The 18,534-nt window shown below is 47.1% G+C and overlaps 1 protein-coding gene across 1 annotated transcript in view; it reads left to right on the top strand.

Annotated features, from left to right (window-relative positions):
- afap1 (actin filament associated protein 1) overlaps positions 1-18,534 on the top strand; it is a 179,817-nt gene that overhangs the window by 116,288 nt on the left and 44,995 nt on the right. The window contains exons 8-9 of the mRNA XM_078399527.1: positions 11,945-12,032; positions 18,169-18,318. Of these exons, the coding sequence (XP_078255653.1) occupies positions 11,945-12,032; positions 18,169-18,318 (238 nt within the window). The remainder of the gene's footprint in view (positions 1-11,944; positions 12,033-18,168; positions 18,319-18,534) is intronic.

Raw genomic sequence — 18,534 nt, 5'->3', positions numbered from 1 at the left:
CCCTGTCCCACTGAGGCTTTTTTTTTAGGCGACTGCCGGCGACTGTCATAGTCGTAGCAGGTCGCCAAAAGAACGGCGACTGGACCCCCCCCACGACAATGTCTACGACAAGCTACAACAACCTACCACCTAGTCGACGTCAAGCTACGGCAAGCTACCGACAATCGGCGACCCAGTCGTCGCGACTTAGGACGTCCACCTACGACCGCACCTACGACAACCTACAGGCGGCAACCTAGGACAACCGAAGTCAACCTACGTCTACTCGCGACAAGCCACGACATGGTCAGCGACAACTGAGGACAATTCACGTCATTTTGGCCTCCGGTTTTGACGCCGGTACCTGTCGCCGGTTGACGTAGGAAGTCGCCAATGGAATTCACCGAAGTCAGCGCCGGCGGCAACCTACGTCACCAGGAGACAACCTACGACAGCGCCCCCGTCAGGAGACGTCAAGCTACGCTCATTGGCGTCAAAGCAACAGTCGCTGAAATTTTTTAAACATTTCAAAATCCAGCGGCGACCAGAAAAACGCTACGACTCTTTGGAGACGACTCACGACCGTACAGGCGACACCCCGGCAACCGTGTGGTGACAGCCTAGTCGCCTGTAGTCGCCTAAACAATCGCCTAAGTGGGACAGGGGTGGCACGGTAGCGCAGCGGTAGAGTTGCTGCTTTACAGCGAATGCAGCGCCGGAGACTCAGGTTCGATCCTGACTACGGGCGCCGTCTGTACGGAGTTTGTACGTTCTCCCCGTGACCTGCGTGGGTTTTCTCCGAGATCTTCGGTTTCCTCCCACACTCCAAAGACGTACAGGTATGTAGGTTAATTGGCTGGGTAAATGTAAAAATTGTCCCTAGTGGGTGTAGGATAGTGTTAATGTACGGGGATCGCTGGGCGGCACGGACTTGGAGGGCCGAAAAGGCCTGTTTCCGGCTGTAGATATATGATATGATATGAAATGAAGCACATTTCAGTCTTCCCTGATTGAGCATTGGATGCACTCACTCACATACACCTCCACTCTTACACTTACACTTATACCCTCTCACTCTTTTGTTCACTTTTTCGTTCACTCTTTCGTTCACTCACTCTTGCACTCACTCACTTACTCACACACACACGCACAATGTGGGCGGCACAGTGGTGCAGCGGTAGAGTTGCTGCCTTACAGCGAATGCAGCGCCGGAGACCCGGGTTCGATCCTGACTACGGGCGCCGTCTGTGCGGAGTTTGTACGTTCTCCCCGTGACCTGCGTGGGTTTTCTCCGAGATCTTCGGTTTCCTCCCACACTCCAAAGACGTACAGGTTTGTAGGTTAATTGGCTTGGTAAATGTAAAAATTGTCCCTAGTGGGTATAGGATAGTGTTAATGTGCGGGGATCGCTGGTCGGCACGGACCTGGTGGGCCGAAGGGCCTGTTTCCGCGCTGTATCGCTAAATTGAACTAAACTAAACTAAACTAAACATGCTTTTGAGTTTTAATGATCATGCCTGACCATAGAAGATGACTAGGTATTGAATCATTTAAGAGATGTGGCAATGTTTGAGAACCGGTTTAGACCCAGGCTGCTAAATAGATTCTGCACAGTAATTTTCACAACTGTACCAATCAAAGGACCAGTGTGGTCGGTCTTTGGCAGTGAGACTGCTGCAGTTGGCAGATTGGGGGAATTGCTAAAATGGACTTGGCTGAGCCCCATGGTGACCGAGCACGTACCGTCGGCGGAGGTGGTCTTCAGCAGCCTGGAGAAAGCGCTGTCCCCAGGGGCTACAACGAGCCAGCACCGCCATTCATTGCGATCATGTCTGATCATCCACAATCAGTAACCCGTGCCTGCCTTCTCCCTTGATTCCACTAGCCCCCAGAGCTCCATCTAACTCTCTTTTAAATTCATCCAGTGAATTGTCCTCCACTGCCCTCTGTGGCAGAGAATTCCACAAACTCACATCTCTCTGGGTGAAAAAGTTCCTTCTCACCTCAGTTTTAAATGGCCTCTCCTTTATTCTTAGACTGTTGCCCCTGGTTCTGGACTCTCCTGACATCGAGAACATTTTTCCTGCATCTAGCTTGTCCAGTCCTTTTATAATTTTACACGTCTCTATAAGATCCCCTCTCATCTTTCTAAACTCCAGTGAATACAATCCTAGTCTTTCCTAATCTTCCCACATGTGACAGTTTTGTTACTCCTGTAACAACATTGTAAATGGCTTTCGGCATGGCTGCAGATTGTGGTGTGACTACTAAAGTTCAGGCGACCATGGTACTGGTGATTAGCTCCACTCCCAGGGTAAATTTGTCGGGGTAATGACACAACCGTCTTTACTCTGATTGACCCTATTTTCAGCCCTTTGGTTGAGACCCTGTCTCCAATGACACTGAATCAAACGTAGGTTGAGATGGATTTGAGTGGGAAGGAACTGCAGACGCTGGTTTACACCGAAGAGAGACACAAAATGCTGGAGTAACTCAGCGGGACAGGCAGCGTCTCTGGATGTTTCGGGCCAAGACCCTCCTTCAGACTAGTCAGGGGAAAAGATATAGATGATGATGTCGAGAGTTGTCGTGTCGAGTCCCTTCTTCGGACTGAGAGTCAGGGGAGAGGGAGGCGCAGGGGAATGGAAGGGTAAGGTGTGAAAACGAGGCATCAAAAGAGAAAATGTAGACTTGATCATCGTTGGCTTGGAGATGGTGACAAAGCAAACAGAGACAAAATGTAATCAAAATGTAGTCAGACTGGTCAGAGAACTGAGAAGGGGGAGGGACGGAGAGTGAGGGAAAGCAAGGGCAATCAAATATGAGCAATATTCACTGCAATCCCTATTAATTGATAGTCAAAAGCTTCAGTGAGGTGGAAAAAGCCTCACTTCGCCACCTCTCTACAGAGTTGCTGCTGCTGCTATCTGCATTTCATTTGGGCTTGTCATTGTGGTGTATCTGCATTTGCTATGCAACACCCACCCAGATGGATTGAAGCCACCTTCTTACGTAGACATTTCTTCACTTACTGGAATGAGGTGGTCGAGCAGAACCCTTTGATGAAGATTGTTGACTGACAGGAAGTCAAAGAATTTTTTCTCCTGAAAAAAATCACAAGGCCACAGTGGTATGTGCATGAGGTTTTAATATTACATGATGAAGAGTTCACAATCTCATCATCCATGTCTGGAAATAATAGCATATATTAGGAGATCTCAATAGAGTCATGGAGTGTGCAAACAGGCCCTTCGGCCCAACTTGCCCACATGCCCCAACTACACTAGTCCCACCTGCCTGCGTTTGGCCCATATCCCTCCAAACCTGTCCTATCCATGTACCTGTCTAACTGCTTCTTAAATGTTGGGATGGTCCCAGCCTCAACTGCCTCCTCTGGCAGCTTGTTCTATACACCCACCACCCTTTGTGTGAAAAAGTTACCCCTCAGATTCCAATTAAATCTTTTCCTCTTCACCTTAAGCCTATGCCCTGTGTTCCTCGATTCCCCTACTCTGGGCAAGAGACTCTGTGCATCTACCCGATCTAATCCTCTCGTGATTTTATACACCTCTATAAGATCGCCCCTCACCCTCCTGCGCTCCAAGGAATAGAGTCCCAGCCTACTCAACCTCTCCCTATAGCTCAGACCCTCCAGTCCTGGCAACATCCTCGTAAAATATGCTGTAATTATGACCACGTTTAATAAAGACAAATCCAATCATGCCATCCGTCTGCCACGGAGAATGTCACCATCGAAATCTACTTGTAGATTGTGCAGCAATTGGAAAAGCCATCATGTAACTGGCTATTCAGGAGTATTTGTATTGCTGTTTTATCAAACTAGGTACCCTTGTTTCCTGGACATTTATAAACTTAGGTAATTCTGGAGAGTAAAGTGACTGGGCGGCACGGTGGTGCAGCGGTAGAGTTGCTGCCTTACAGTGCTTGCAGCGCCGGAGACCCAGGTTCGATCCTGACTACGGGTGCTGTCTGTACGGAGTTTGTACGTTCTCCCCGTGACCTGCGTGGGATTTCTCCCAGATCTTCGGTTTCCTCCCACACTCCAAAGACGTGCAGGTTTGTAGATTAATTGTGCTTGGATTTGTGTACTTGGTATATGTGTAAATTGTCCCTAGCGTGTGTGTAGGCTTGTGTTAATGTGCGGGGATCGCTGGTCGGTACGGACTCGGTGGGCCGAAGGGCCTGTTTCTGCCCTGTTTCTCTTTCCTGAACTGTCCATTTGTGAAATATTCAGACATATATCTAAAGGGAAGAAAAACAAGTCAGGTCATAACTCAAGTAAACAGCTTCCTGAGACGTGGTGAAAATGAAGGCCGATGAGATGGGAGATAGATTTGTGAGGGGGAATGGCACTTCTAGTTAAAGTCAGAAAGCTGTAAATTGGCTGGGATTAGGATTTATGTTCTCTTGGAGTTTTGCCTGAGGGAGTCAGAGGAACTTTCACAAGTTTTTCTAAACAGGCTTAAGGATTTATACCCTTATATTTTTCCGTCTCTCCCGAGAGATTAGACGATTACAGGGGTGGGCTGACAGTGTGTGTGGCTGCTTCGTGTGTGGATCTGAGAGGTCAGGAGGACACGAAGCCTTTTTCTTGCCGATCTTTTCTCGTTTTGCATGTGTAGCAGTTTCCAATTCACTTATTTTGTTTTACTCTTTTCTGGCCAGCACTTAGAGGTAAGTACCACATATATTTTCTGAAGATTGTGAAAAGAAATTACACTTTCTTTGAAGATTGTGAAAAGAAATTACACTTTCTTTGAAGATACACGCAAAATGCTGGAGTAACTCAGCGGGACAGACAGCGTCTCTGGAGAGAAGGAATGGGTGACGTTTCGGGTCGAGACCCAATGGACAATAGACAATAGGTGCAGGAGGAGGCCATTCGGCCCTTCGAGCCAGCACCGCCATTCAATGTGATCATGGCTGATCATTCTCAATCAGTACCCCTTTCCTGCCTTCTCCCCAAACCCCCTGACTCCGCTATCCTTAAGAGCTCCATCTAGCTCTCTCTTGAATGCATTCAGAGAATTGGCCTCCACTGCCTTCTGAGGCAGAGAATTCCACAGATTCACAACTCTGACTGAAAAAGTTTTTCCTCATCTCCATTCTAAATGGCCTACCCCTTATTCTTAAACTGTGGCCCCTGGTTCTGGACTCCCCCAACATTGGGAACATGTTTCCTGCCTCTAACGCGTCCAACCCCTTAATAATCTTATATGTTTCGACAAGAAACATCCTTCTAAATTCCAGTGTGTACAAGCCTAATCGCTCCAGTCTTTCAACATATGACAGTCCCGCCATTCCGGGAATTAACCTAGTAAACCTATGCTGCATGCCCTCAATAGCAAGAATATCCTTACTCAAATTTTGAGACCAAAACTGCAACAGTACTCCAGGTGAGGTCTCACTAGGGCCCTGCACAACTGCAGAAGGACCTCTTTGTTCCTATACTCAACTCCTCTTGTTATGAAGGCCAACATTCCATTGGCTTTCTTCACTGCCTGCTGTACCTGCATGCTTCCTTTCAGTGACTGATGCACTAGGACACCCAGATCTCGTTGTACGTCCCCTTTTCCTAACATGACACCATTCAGATAATAATCTGCCTTCCTATTCTAACCACCAAAGTGGTACCCTTCTTCAGACTAGTCAGGGGAAAGGGAAATGAGAGATATAGACGGTGATGTAGAGAAATAAATAACAAAGAATGAAAGACATGCAAAAAAGTAACGATGATAAAGGAAACAGGCCATTGTTAGCTGTGTGTTGGGTGAAAATGAGAAGCTGGTGCCACTTGGGTGGGCGAGGGATAGAGAGAGAGAGGGAATGCCGGGGTTACTTGAAGTGAGAGAAATCACTCACACCACTGGGCTGTAAGCTGCCCATGCGAAATATGAGATGCTGTTCCTCCAATTTGCGTTTAGCCTCACTCTGACAATGGAGGAGACCGAGGACAGAAAGGCCATTGTGGGAATGGGCAGGGGAATTAAAGTGTCCAGCAACCCAGGAGATCATGTTGGTCCAGGCGGACTGAGCGAAGGTGTTCCGCGAAACCTTCTTTGGTTCATCTCATGCTGAGCTCACTTCCTGATTGCAAAAGACTGCAAAAAGTAGCCACTCTAATTCAAATCTGAAGAGGAGGCTGCTGCTTTGACAGCACTACCGGGGGAGATTCCGCGATGGACTGGCACGCAAACACATGATGCGATCCCAAACCATACAACGACATCTATGTACTAAAACTCTCGTTTGTTTGTTTGTTTGTTTGTTTGTTTGTTTGTTCCTGAACTACAGCCAAAACAGGCACACGATACCACAACAATTTTGGGCCCATCTTATTCACCGGCGTCCCTTTGGTGCTAATGGAAGAAGTTTCATTGAAATCGGTGTTATATTTTTAACGTTATTCACATTTTAAAGTTTAAATCTATCTCCTAGGGGGGGAGGGAGGGAGGAGAAGGGGGGTTGAGGGGGATGGAGTGGGGGGGAGGGAAAGGGGGGGAGGGGAGGGGGGAGGGGGAGGAGAGGGTGCTGCACCAATGCAGGAGAAGTTTGGGCCCAATGTGTCCACTTGGTCTAGTCTCAAATAAAGTTGTCCCTGGCTTGCAGTGTGGAGGCTGATTGTGAATTGAGTGGCGTGGTGATGCTAACATTTGCTTTCAGTCACATGCAGTGTGGATCGGGAAAGCATCACTTAGTTTCTTAATCCCAGATGGAAATGAGATTTGTTTAAAGATGGAATTGGGTCTGTCAGCATGACATTAAAATCTGTTGGCCTCTCTGTGTGAGATCTCACGTGATGTCTAGTTCACACCAAAGGGCTGCCAAAGCATGTTGAACTACTATCAATGAAGTGCTATTAACTCAGCGGAAATAGAAAGCCCCAGTAGATGATGCGTACAGTTTTGATCTCCTAATCTGAGGAAAAACATTCTTGCCATAGAGGGAGTACAGAGAAGGTTCACCAGATTGATTCCTGGGATTACAGGACTTTCATATCATATCATATCATATATATACAGCCGGAAACAGGCCTTTTCGGCCCACCAAGTCCGTGCCGCCCAGCGATCCCCGTACATTAACACTATCCTACACCCACTAGGGACAATTTTTACATTTACCCAGCCAATTAACCTACATACCTGTACGTCTTTGGAGTGTGGGAGGAAACCGAAGTCCTCGGAGAAAACCCACGCAGGTCACGGGGAGAACGTACAAACTCCTTACAGTGCAGCACCCGTAGTCAGGATCGAACCTGAGTCTCCGGCGCTGCATTCGCTGTAAAGCAGCAACTCTACCGCTGCGCTACCGTGCATATGAAGAAAGACTGGATAGACTCAGCTTGTACTCGCTGGAATTTAGAAGATTGAGGGGGGATCTTATAGAAACTTACAAAATTCTTAAGGGGTTGGACAGGCTAGATGCAGGAAGATTGTTCCCGATGTTGGGGAAGTCCAGAACAAGGGGTCACAGTTTAAGGATAAGGGGGAAGTCTTTTAGGACCGAGATGAGAATGTTTTTTTTCACACAGAGTGGTGAATCTGTGGAATTCTCTGCCACAGAAGGTAGTTGAGGCCAGTTCATTGGCTATATTTAAGAGGGAGTTAGATGTGGCCCTTGTGGCTAAAGAGATCAGGGGGTATGGAGAGAAGGCAGGTACGGGATACTGAGTTGGATGATCAGCCATGATCATATTGAATGGCGGTGCAGGCTCGAAGGGCTGAATGGCCTACTCCTGCACCTATTTTCTATGTTTCTATGATGAAGATTACTGCATAGAAGATAGACACAAAATGCTGGAGTAACTCGGCGGGACAGGCAGCGTCTGTGGAGAGAAGGAATGGGTGACGTTTTGGGTCGAGACCTTTCTTCAGACTGAGAGTCAGGGGAGAGGGAGTCTAGAGATTATGGAAGGGTTAGGTGTGAAAACACAGATCAAAGCAGATGACAATCAAGGGAATGAAGAATGGTTCATTGTTAGCTGAGAGGAAGGTGACACGGAGGCATACGATCGGTAAAATTAACCAGACGGACAGTGAAACTAGTCGGAGAACTAGGGTGGGGGAGGGACGGAGAGAGAGGGAAAGCAAGGGTTACTTGAAGTTAGAGAAGTCAATGTTCGAACCACTGGGGTGTAAGCTGCCCAAGCGAAATACGAGGTGCTGTTCCTCCAATTTGCACTGGGCCTCACTCTGACAGTGGAGGAGGCCCAGGACAGAAAGGTCAGTGTGGGAATGGGAGGGGGAGTTACGGTGTTTGGCAACGGGGAGATCACGTAGGTAGACGCGGACTGAGCGGAGGTGTTCAGCGAAGTGGTCGCCGAGCCTGAGCTTGGTCTTGCAGGAGTCCACACCCGGAACAGCGGATACAGTAGATGAGGTTGGTTGGAGGAGATTCAAGTGAACCTCTACCTCGTCTGAAAATCCTTGGGCAGAGTTGAGGTGCTGACAGTTGTTGCATCTTCTGCGGTTACTGCATGTTCTTTTAATTATATCTTTCAATATCCTATAATAGTCACCAAGAATGGTGCATTCTTACTGTACTTTATGCATATTCTGCTCTCCCTGCTGCCATGGAAGTTAGGACTTGAATACCAGGGAGTTGATAGACCACGGTCCCTTTAGTCCACTTCCATTTTAACCCTGTAGAAAGACAATGGAAGACCACATCAGGCAGAATCTAGCCATGTTGTCGCTGGTCTTCCCTTGGGCATGTCCCCTGATCTCATGACAAACAAACCCAACCAGTCCAAGTCAACGGTGTGGAAATGTCAGTGAGGGTACGAACATAGAAAAATAGGTGCAGGAGTAGGCCATTCAGCCCTTCGAGCCAGCACCGCCATTCAATATGATCACAGCTGATCATCTAAAATCAGTACCCCATTCCTGCTTTCTCCCCATATCCCTTGATTCCTTTAGCCCCAAGAGCTAAATCTAACTCTCTCTTGAAAACATCCAGTGAATTGGCCTCCATTGCCTTCTGTGGCAGAGAATTCCACAGATTCACAACTCTCTGGGTAAAGACGTTTTTCCTCATCTCAGTCCTAAATGGCCTACCCCTTATTCTAAAACTGTGACCCCTGGTTCTGGACTCCCCCAACATCGGGAACATTTTTTCCTGCATCTAGCCTGTCCAATCCTTTGAGAATTTTATATGTTTCTATAAGATCCCCTCGCATCCTTCTATATTCCAGTGAATACAAGCCCAGTCGTCCCATTCTTTCATCATATGTCAGTCCCGCCATCCCGGGATTTAACCTGGTGAACCGACGTTGCACTCCCTCAATAGCAATAATGTCCTTCCTCAAATTAAGCGACCAAAATTGCACACAATACTTTAGGTGCGGTCTCTGTTTAGGTTAGGGCCCTGTACAACTGCAGTAGTACCTCCTTGTTCTTAAACTCAAATCCTCTCATTATGAAGGCCAACATGCCATTAGCTTTCTTCACTGCCTGCTGTACCTGCACGCTTACATTCACTGACTGATGTACAAGCACACCCAGGTCTCGTTGCACCTCCCCTTTTCCTAATCTGACACCATTCCGATAATAATCTTGGGTCTTGGAATTCTAAGCAGGGTTTCTCGATTTCTCTTGATTCCAGAGTGGTGAAGCAAAATTGGGCAGATTTCCGTGGTGGGTGTGTACCCAGCTGTGATCATTGGGGTGCTTTTGAGTCAAGAGTCAAGAGTGTTTTAATGTATAATGTACAATGAGATTCTTACTTGCAACAAGTAAGAAAGAAATAGGAAAGAAACACAGCTATTTTTGAAAATGGTTCTGCAGTTGTAGAGGGCCATGGTGACACCACATCTGGAGTATTGTGTGCAGTTTTGGTCTCCTAATTTGAGAAAGGACGTCCTTGCTACTGAGGCAGTGCAGCGTAGGTTCATCAGGTTCATCCCCCGGGATGGCGGGACAGCCATATGAGGAAAGATTGGAAAGACTGGGCTTGTATTCACAGAAGTTTAGAAGGATGAGAGGGGATCTTATAGAGACAAATAAAGTTATGAAAGGACTGGACAAGCTGGATGCAGGAAAAATGTTCGCAATGTTGGGGGAGTCCAGAACCAGGGGCCACATAGTCTAAGAATAAAGGGGCGGCCATTTAAAATTGAGGTGAGAAGAAACTTTTTCACCCAGAGAGTTGTGAATTTGTGGAATCGTCTGCCACAGAGGGCAGTGGAGGCCAATTCACTGGATGAATTTAAAAGCTCCAGGGTCTGGTGGAATCAGGGGATATGAGGAGAAGGCAGGCACGGGTTATTGAGTGTGGATGATCAGCCATGATCACAATGAATGGCGATGCTGGCTCAAAGGGCCGAATGGCCTCCTCCCGCACCTATTTTCCACGTTTTTCCATGTTTCTAAATGCACGTTCTTTCTGATGAGCCACACACTGTGTGCAGTACCCCACAGGAATCACTGCAGAGAATTCTTCAGTGTCCTCTCCTCAGGCACGAGTGAATGCTGTTCCTCAGTCAATGGGCAGAAAAAGAATTCCACCTCTCTCACATTTTCTGTTTTAGCTATGGTGCAAGGGGGTGGGTTTGGGGGGGAGATCCTAGAAACACGTAAAAATGATCTCATGCTCTAGGCCATTCCATTTGTCTGGTCTCCTCTCCTCGTGAATGCATCGTTCCCTGCACCCGGCCAACTGAACGTTGTCATCTTTGCTGAGCTGGAGCAATGGGAATCTCTAGTTGTGGAGAGTCTCATCCTTAGCTCTAGGCCTGAGCTATTTCGTGCTAATTAGAGCAGGCACGGTGGCGCAGCGGTAGAGTTGCTGCCTTACAGCGAATGCAGCGCCGGAGACTCAGGTTCGATCCTGACTACGGGCGCCGTCTGTACGGAGTTTGTACGTCCAAAGACGTACAGGTTTGTAGGTTAATTGGCTGGGCAAATGTTTTTTAAAAAATTGTCCCTAGTGTGTGTAGGATAGCGTTAATTTGCGGGGATCGCTGGGCGGCGTGGACCCGGTGGGCCGAAGGGCCTGTTTCCGCGCTTTATCTCTAAATCTAAATCTAAATCTAGTTGGAGATGCAGAAGAAGCAAATTTCTCCGAAAAATCAAGGGCGTAGAGGTAGAGCTACTGCCTCACAGCGCCGGAGACCCGGGTTCGATCCCGACTACGGGTGCTGTCTGTACGGAGTTTGTACGTTCTCCCCATGACCTGCGTGGGTTTTCTCCGAGATCTTTGGTATCCCCCCCCACACTCCAAAGACGTACAGGATTAATTGACTTGGAATAAATGTATAAATGTGAAATTGTCCCCATGTGTGTGTGTGTGTGTGTAGGATGGTGTAATTTGCGGGGATCGCTGGTCGGCGCGGACTCGGTGGGCTGAAGGGCCTGTTTCCGCGCTGTATCTCTAAACTAAGATCTAACCAAAACTAAAAAACGAAGTGATCAATTGTGGAATCACTGTCAAGTCCAAGTCAAGTCAATTTTATTTGTATAGCACATTTAAAAACAACCCATGTTGACCAAAGTGCTGTACATCAGTTCAGGTATTAAGAACGAACATACAATGGCACACAAACATAACACCACATACATAAACAGTTCACAGCGCCCCCTCAGAGGGCCTCAAACGCTAGGGAGTAGAAATAGGTTTTGAGCCTGGACTTGAAGGAGTCGATGGAGGGGGCAGTTCTGATGGGGAGAGGGATGCTGTTTTACTATCTTGTATATTTTAAAAGTTATTCACATTTTACTATGTTTTTGCTGTGATCGAATGTTGTTGGCTAAATGTAACTTTTTTAAAAACTTAATTCAAGAACAATTGAGTTTTGCCAGAAATGCCAACACGTTGAAATGTTTCTGTTTTTTGTCATTGCTGTAATGCAAAGCAACAGGAGGAGATCGTCACTCCAGTTTTCACTTGAAGGAAACCTATGGAGATTTACAATAAATGATTGACGATATCTAATTTCTTCTTCCAGAAGTTATCTTCAGAGAGGCCAAATTCAGATGGTGAAGGACACTTGGAAAATGGAACTCATTTTGAAAGGACAGATATTAAAGACCAGGGTGAGTCCAAGGTTTATCTGTCAAGCAAGGTTTATCCGTTGACAATATAGAATTTTAATTATATTGTAATTATTTTAAGTACCTTGTAATTGAAATAATGATATTGCATAGGCCATTGCTGGAAGCGATGAATATGATGCTGTGAACTATTTCTGCTTTCTGTCAACCAAGACGACATTTTCTAACCTCTATATACTAAAACTCTTGTTTGTTTGTTTGTTTGTTCCTGAACTACAGCCAAAACGGTACACGATAGCGCGACAATTTTAGGCCCACCTTACTCACCGTCGTCCCTTTGGTGCTAATGGAAGAAGTTTCATTGAAATCGGTGTTATATTTTCAAAATTATTCACATTTTAAAGTTTAAATCTATCTCCTAGGGGGGGAAGGGGGAGAGAGTGGGAGGAAGACGGGAGGGGGAGGGGGAGGAGGAAGGGAGGGGAAGGGGAGAAGGAGGGAGAAGGGGAGGGGAAGGGGGAAGAGGGGGGTAGTAGAGGGGAGGGGGGGAGGGGAGGGTGCTGCACCAATGCAGGAGAGGTTTGGGCACAACGGGTCCACTTGGTCTAGTAGTTTCTAATAACAAGGAACTGCCGATTCTGGTTCATATCACAGCGAGGCAAAAAATGCTTGAGTAACTCAGCGGGTCTGGCAGCATCTCTGGAGAAAATAGACAGGCGACGTTTTGGTTTGGGACCCTTCTTCTGCCTGATTGCAGAGAAGGGGGGGGGGGGTGGGGGGGGGGGGAACGAGAAGAGAGAAGAGGAGTCCAGACAAATCACGGCCGGCAAAAGATGACCTCAGGCAAGGGGTTCACTGTTTGGCAGAGTGTTGGACAAAGGCTCGAGGTAGAAGAAGTTGTGAGCTCAAAGGGGACGCACAGTTGAGAACTCTGAAGCTAGATGAAGGAGTTTAGTTTAGAGATACAGCGTGGAAACAGGCCCTTTGGGCTACAGGGTCCGCGCCGACCAGCGATCCCCACAATTTTTACATTTACCAAGCCAATTAACCTACAAACCTGTACGTCTTTGGAGTGTGGGAGGAAACCGAAAATCTCGGAGAAAACCCGGAGATAACTCAGTCGGGATCGAACCCAGGTCTCCGGCGCTGCATTTGCTGTAAGGCAGCAACTCTACCGCTGCGCCATCGTGCCGCCAGTGGAGATGGTGCAGGGGTATTAGGAAGGGGATAGTTCTGCTTGGCTGCAATTGCTTTCGATACATTTGATGCAAATGTATAACACTATATAGCCCTCACATAGAAACATAGAAACATAGAAAATAGGTGCAGGAGCAGGCCATTCGGCCCTTCGAGCCCGCACCGCCATTCAATATGATCATGGCTGATCATCCAGCTCAGTAGCCTGTACCTGCCTTCTCTCCATACCCCCTGATCCCTTTAGCAAAAAGGGCCACATCTAACTCCCTCTTAAATACAGCCAATGAACTGGCCTCAACTACCTTCTGTGGCAGAGAATTCCACAAACTCACCACTCTGTGTGAAGAAATGTTTTCTCATCTCGGTCCTAAAAGACTTCCCCCTTATCCTTAAGCTGTGACCCCTGGTTCTGGACTCCCCCAACATCGGGAACAATCTTCCCGCATCTAGCCTCTCCAACCCCTTAAGAATTTTATATGTTTCTATAAGATCCCCCCTCAGTCTTCTAAATTCCAGTGAGTACAAGCCCAGTCTATCCAGTCTTTCCTCATATGAAAGTCCCGCCATCCCAGGGATCAATCTGGTGAACCTTCTCTGTACTCCCTCTAAGGCAAGAACGTCTTTTCTCAGGTTAGGAGACCAAAACTGCACACAATACTCCAGGTGCGGTCTCACCAAGGCCCTGTACAATTGCAGCAGAACCTCCCTGCTCCTAAACTCAAATCCTCTTGCTATGAATGCCAACATACCATTCGCTTTCTTCACTGCCTGCTGCACCTGCATGCTTGCTTTCAATGACTGGTGCACCATGACACCCAGGTCACGTTGCATCTCCCCTTCTCCCAATCGGTCACCATTCAGGTAATACTCTGCTTTCCTGTTCTTGCCGCCAAAGTGGATAACCTCACATTTATCCACATTATATTGCATCTGCCATGCATTTGCCCACTCGCCTAATCTATCCAAGTCACTCTGCAGCCTCCTAGCATCCTCCTCGCAGCTAACACTGCCACCCAGCTTCGTGTCATCCGTAAATGTGAAAATTGTCCCGAGTGTGTGTTAATGTGCGGGGATCACTGGTCGGCGCTGTGTCCCTAAACTAAAACTAAACAATCATGTTCACACCCTCTTGCTGCATATCACAGATAGTGGATCTGCACTGAGACATGACCTCATCCTTTTTCCTCAGCCTTCATTCTTGGTTTCAGGGTGAAGGGTGTGCCTGCCAGAGCAACATCTTGTCTTACTATTAATTTCTGTTGCTTTATAACTGCAGCTATTCCTACTTTGTGGATTATTATTTATCCTTCTAAATTCCAGTGTATACAAGCCTAGTCGCTCCAGTCTTTCAACATATGACAGTCCCGCCATTCCGGGAATTAACCTAGTAAACCTATGCTGCATTTTGTGTCTCCCTTTGTTTTAAACCAGCATCTGCAGTTTATTTTTCTACACTATCCTGCTAGTATTGGTGTCATCTGCAAACTTACTAACCATGGTCGCGTCATTGGCACCTGAATCATTAATATGGATGTCAAGCTTCAGCGTACCCAGCACTGATTTCCGTGGCACACCACAGGTCATTAGCCTCCAATCTGAAACAAAAAAAACCCTCCACACCACTCTCTGTTTCCTTCCACCAAGCCAATTTCACAATCAATTGGCTAGCTCGCTCTGGATCACACGTGATCTAATCTTCTGGACTAGACTACCATGTGCAAACTTGTCAAAAAAGTTGTGCTAGTCCATTTAGTCAATATCCATTGATCCATTTAGCTACCTCTTCAAAACACGGTGGCGCAGCGGTAGAGTGGCTGCCTTACAGCGAATGCAGCGCCGGAGACCCGAGTTCCATCCTAACTATGGGTCTGAAGAAGAATATCAGTCTGAAGAAGGGTCTCGACCCGAAACGTCACCCATTCCTTCTCTCCTGAGATGCTGCCTGACCCGCTGAGTTACTCCAGCATTTTGTGAATGAATACCTTCGATTTGTACCACCATCTGCAGTTATTTTCTTATACTGACTTGGGGTGCTGTCCGTACGGAGTTTGTACGTTCTCCCCGTGACCTGCGTGGGTTTTCACCGAGATCTTCAGTTTCCTCCCACACTCCAAAGACAGACAGGTATGTAGGTTAATTGGCTTGGTAAATGTAAAACAAAATTGTCCCTTTTTCAGACTGAAAGGGTCTCGACTAACTGCTGAGTTACTCCAGCATTTTGTGAAATAAATACCTTCGATTTGTACCAGCATCTGCAGTTATTTTCTTACAAAATTGTCCATAGTGCATATAGGATAGTGTTAGTGTGTGGGGATCGCTGTTTAAGAATAAGGGGTAGGCCATTCAGAACGGAGATGAGGAAAAGCTTTTTCAGTCAGAGTGTTGTAAATCTGTGGAATTCTCTACCTCAGAAGGCAATGGGGGCCAATTCTCTGAATGCATTCAAGAGAGAGCTAGATAGAGCTCTTAAGGATAGCGGAGTCAGGGGGTATGGGGAGAAGGCAGGAACGGGGTACTGATTGAGAATGATCAGCCATGATCACATTGAATGGTGGTGCTGGCTCGAAGGCCCGAATGGCCTCCTCCTGCACCTATTGTCTATTGTCTATTGAATTTCTTTAGTCGGAGGGTGGTGAATCTGCGGGATTCACTGCCACAGAAGGCTGTGGAGGCCAAGTCAGTGGATATTTTTAAGGCAGAGATATATGTATTTATGAATAGTACCAGTGTCAGGGGTTGTGGGGAGAAGGCAGGAGAATGGGGTTAGGAGGGACAGGTGGATCAGCCTTGATTGAATGGCGGAGTAGACTCGATGGGCCAAATGGCCTATTTCTGCTCCAATCACTTATTAAAATGAAATGGTACAGAAAACAGCAGTGAAGTGTAGACTTAATCAAGTGGACATGCACATTTTAGTTTAAATCGTACTATAACAATAAGGGGAATTTTGAAATTAACAGATTGTATAAAATGGGCAGTTTAAAATCAAACAGCTGTTTATATCTCACTCATGGGAAGTAATTATAATCAAAATTGATTCATTAAAAATCATAAATTGCAAATTACTTCACTGATCAGGCAATATAGGAACATTTAAAAAAAATTAAAAACTTCTCCTGCATTGTTTCAGCACCCCCTCCCCCACCCCCTCCCCTCTCCCCCCTCTCCTCTCTTCCCTCTCTCCCCTCTCTCCCCCTTCCCCCCCCTCCACTTCCACCATTCTCCCCTCTCCCCCCCTCCCTCCCATCCCCCTTCCGCCCCTCACCTCCCCCTCCCCTCACCCTCCCCCCCACTCCATCCCCCTCAACCCCCCTTATCCTCCCTCCTCCCTCCTTCCCCCCTCTCCCTCCACCCCCCCCCCTTCCCTCCTCCCTCCCTAGGAGATAGATTTAAACTTTAAAATGTGAATAACTTAAAAAATATAACACCAATTTCAATGAAACTTCTTCCATTAGCACCAAAGGGACGACGGTGAGTAAGGTGGGCCTAAAATTGTTGCGCCATCGTGTACCGTTTTGGCTGTAGTTTAGGAACAAACAAACAAACAAACAAACGAGAGTCTTAGTATATAGACTTGGACAGGTACATGGAAAGGATAGGTTTAAAGGGATATAGGTTAAATGCAAGCAAATGGGACGAGCATAGATGGGCATCATTGTTGGCATGGGCAAACTGGGCTGAAGGGCCTGTTACCATGCATTATTATCTTATAGCTGTCCAACCAAAGTGCCAGATACTGCAGATGCCAGAATGATGAGGTAGAAAAACAGAGAATGCTGTTAAAAAAAGATTCAACAGGTCTGGCACCATCTGAGGAGAGAGAAACAAAGTTAGCATCTTTCAAGCGGGCGACCTTTCGCCAGAACTAATGACGAGTGACGTGCGGTCTGGATGCCAATCCTGCCGTCGATTTTGGTGACACGATCATTAGGCAGATTTGGCACAGCCTGCTGCTTTGACATTGCTCCCTCACCCTGAACACAGGATCCCCCCCAGGGTTGCGTCCTTAGCCCCCTACTGTACTCCCTGTACACACATGACTGTGGGGCCAGGTTCAGCTCAAACTCCATCATCAAGTTTGCTGATGACACTGTGGTGGTGGGCCGGATCTCCAACAACGATGAGAAGGCCTACCGGGAGGAGGTGGCTGATCTGGCACTCTGGTGTCAGGACAATAGCCTCCTCTTGAATGTCACTAAAACTAAGGAGCTGATTGTGGACTTTAGAAGGGCTCAACATCCAAGGACGTACACGCCACTGGAGATAAATGGGTCTACTGTGGATAGGGTGAGCAGTTTTAAATACTTGGGAGTCCACATCACAGAGGATCTGACATGGACAACGCACATTGCCGCACTGGTGGGTAAGGCAAAGCAGCGCCTTTACCACCTTAGACAGCTGAGGAAATTCAGAGTGTCTCTGAGGATCCTTCATTGCTTCTACTCTGGGGCTGTAGAGAGCATCCTGTCCGGGAACATTACAGTCTGGTTTGGGAACAGTTCTGCCCAGGACTGGATGGCCCTGCAGAGAGTAGTGCGTTCGGCAGAATGCACCATGGGAACTACACTCGTTCCCCTGCAGGACCTATACATCAGGAGGTGCAGATCCAGAGCAAGCAAGATCATGTGGGACCCCTGCCACCTCAGCAACGGACTGTTCCAGCTGCTACGGTCAGGCAAACGCCTCCACTGTCACGCTGTGAAAACGGAGAGGATGAGCGGAGTTTCTTCCCACAGGCCATCAGGACTGTCAACTTTTATAACTCCAGGGACTAAATTTTGTCTTCTCTGTAGTAACTGTATTAACTTTATTTATATGCTGTAACTGTAATTCTTTTTTGTGCACAACCCGCCACTTTCATTTCACTGCACATCGTGTATGTGTATGTGACAAATAAACTTGACTTGACTTGACTTGACTTGAACCCAGTGCAGGGGCTCGATATCGTGAAGGGTAAATCTGACTTTATTGCATCAAACAGGAAAAGGGAAGAAAAATGCAAAGGCAGAACCGAAAGGAGCTGTGAGCAAGGTCACGGGAAAAAAGATTACACGGATCATCGGACTTGGGAAGAAGAAACCATCAACAGATGAACAGACTTCGTCTGCTGAGGAAGACATTCCAACCTGTGGTAACACTTTCTCAATGTCCCTGTTGGCTGTTCCAAAGCAGTAATATAATATTTATATTTTTATATATTTACATTTATTTTTAAAATGGATTATACACTGATGAACCAAAACATTATGACCACGGACAGGCGAAGTGAATAACATTGATTATCTTGTTACAATGGCACCTGTCAAGGGGTGGGTATATATTCGGCAGCAAGTGAACAGTCAGTTCT

Source organism: Rhinoraja longicauda, chromosome 1, assembly GCF_053455715.1.
Source record: "Rhinoraja longicauda isolate Sanriku21f chromosome 1, sRhiLon1.1, whole genome shotgun sequence".
NCBI lineage: Eukaryota > Metazoa > Chordata > Chondrichthyes > Rajiformes > Arhynchobatidae > Rhinoraja > Rhinoraja longicauda.
This window is presented reverse-complemented; position numbering and strand designations above follow the sequence as displayed.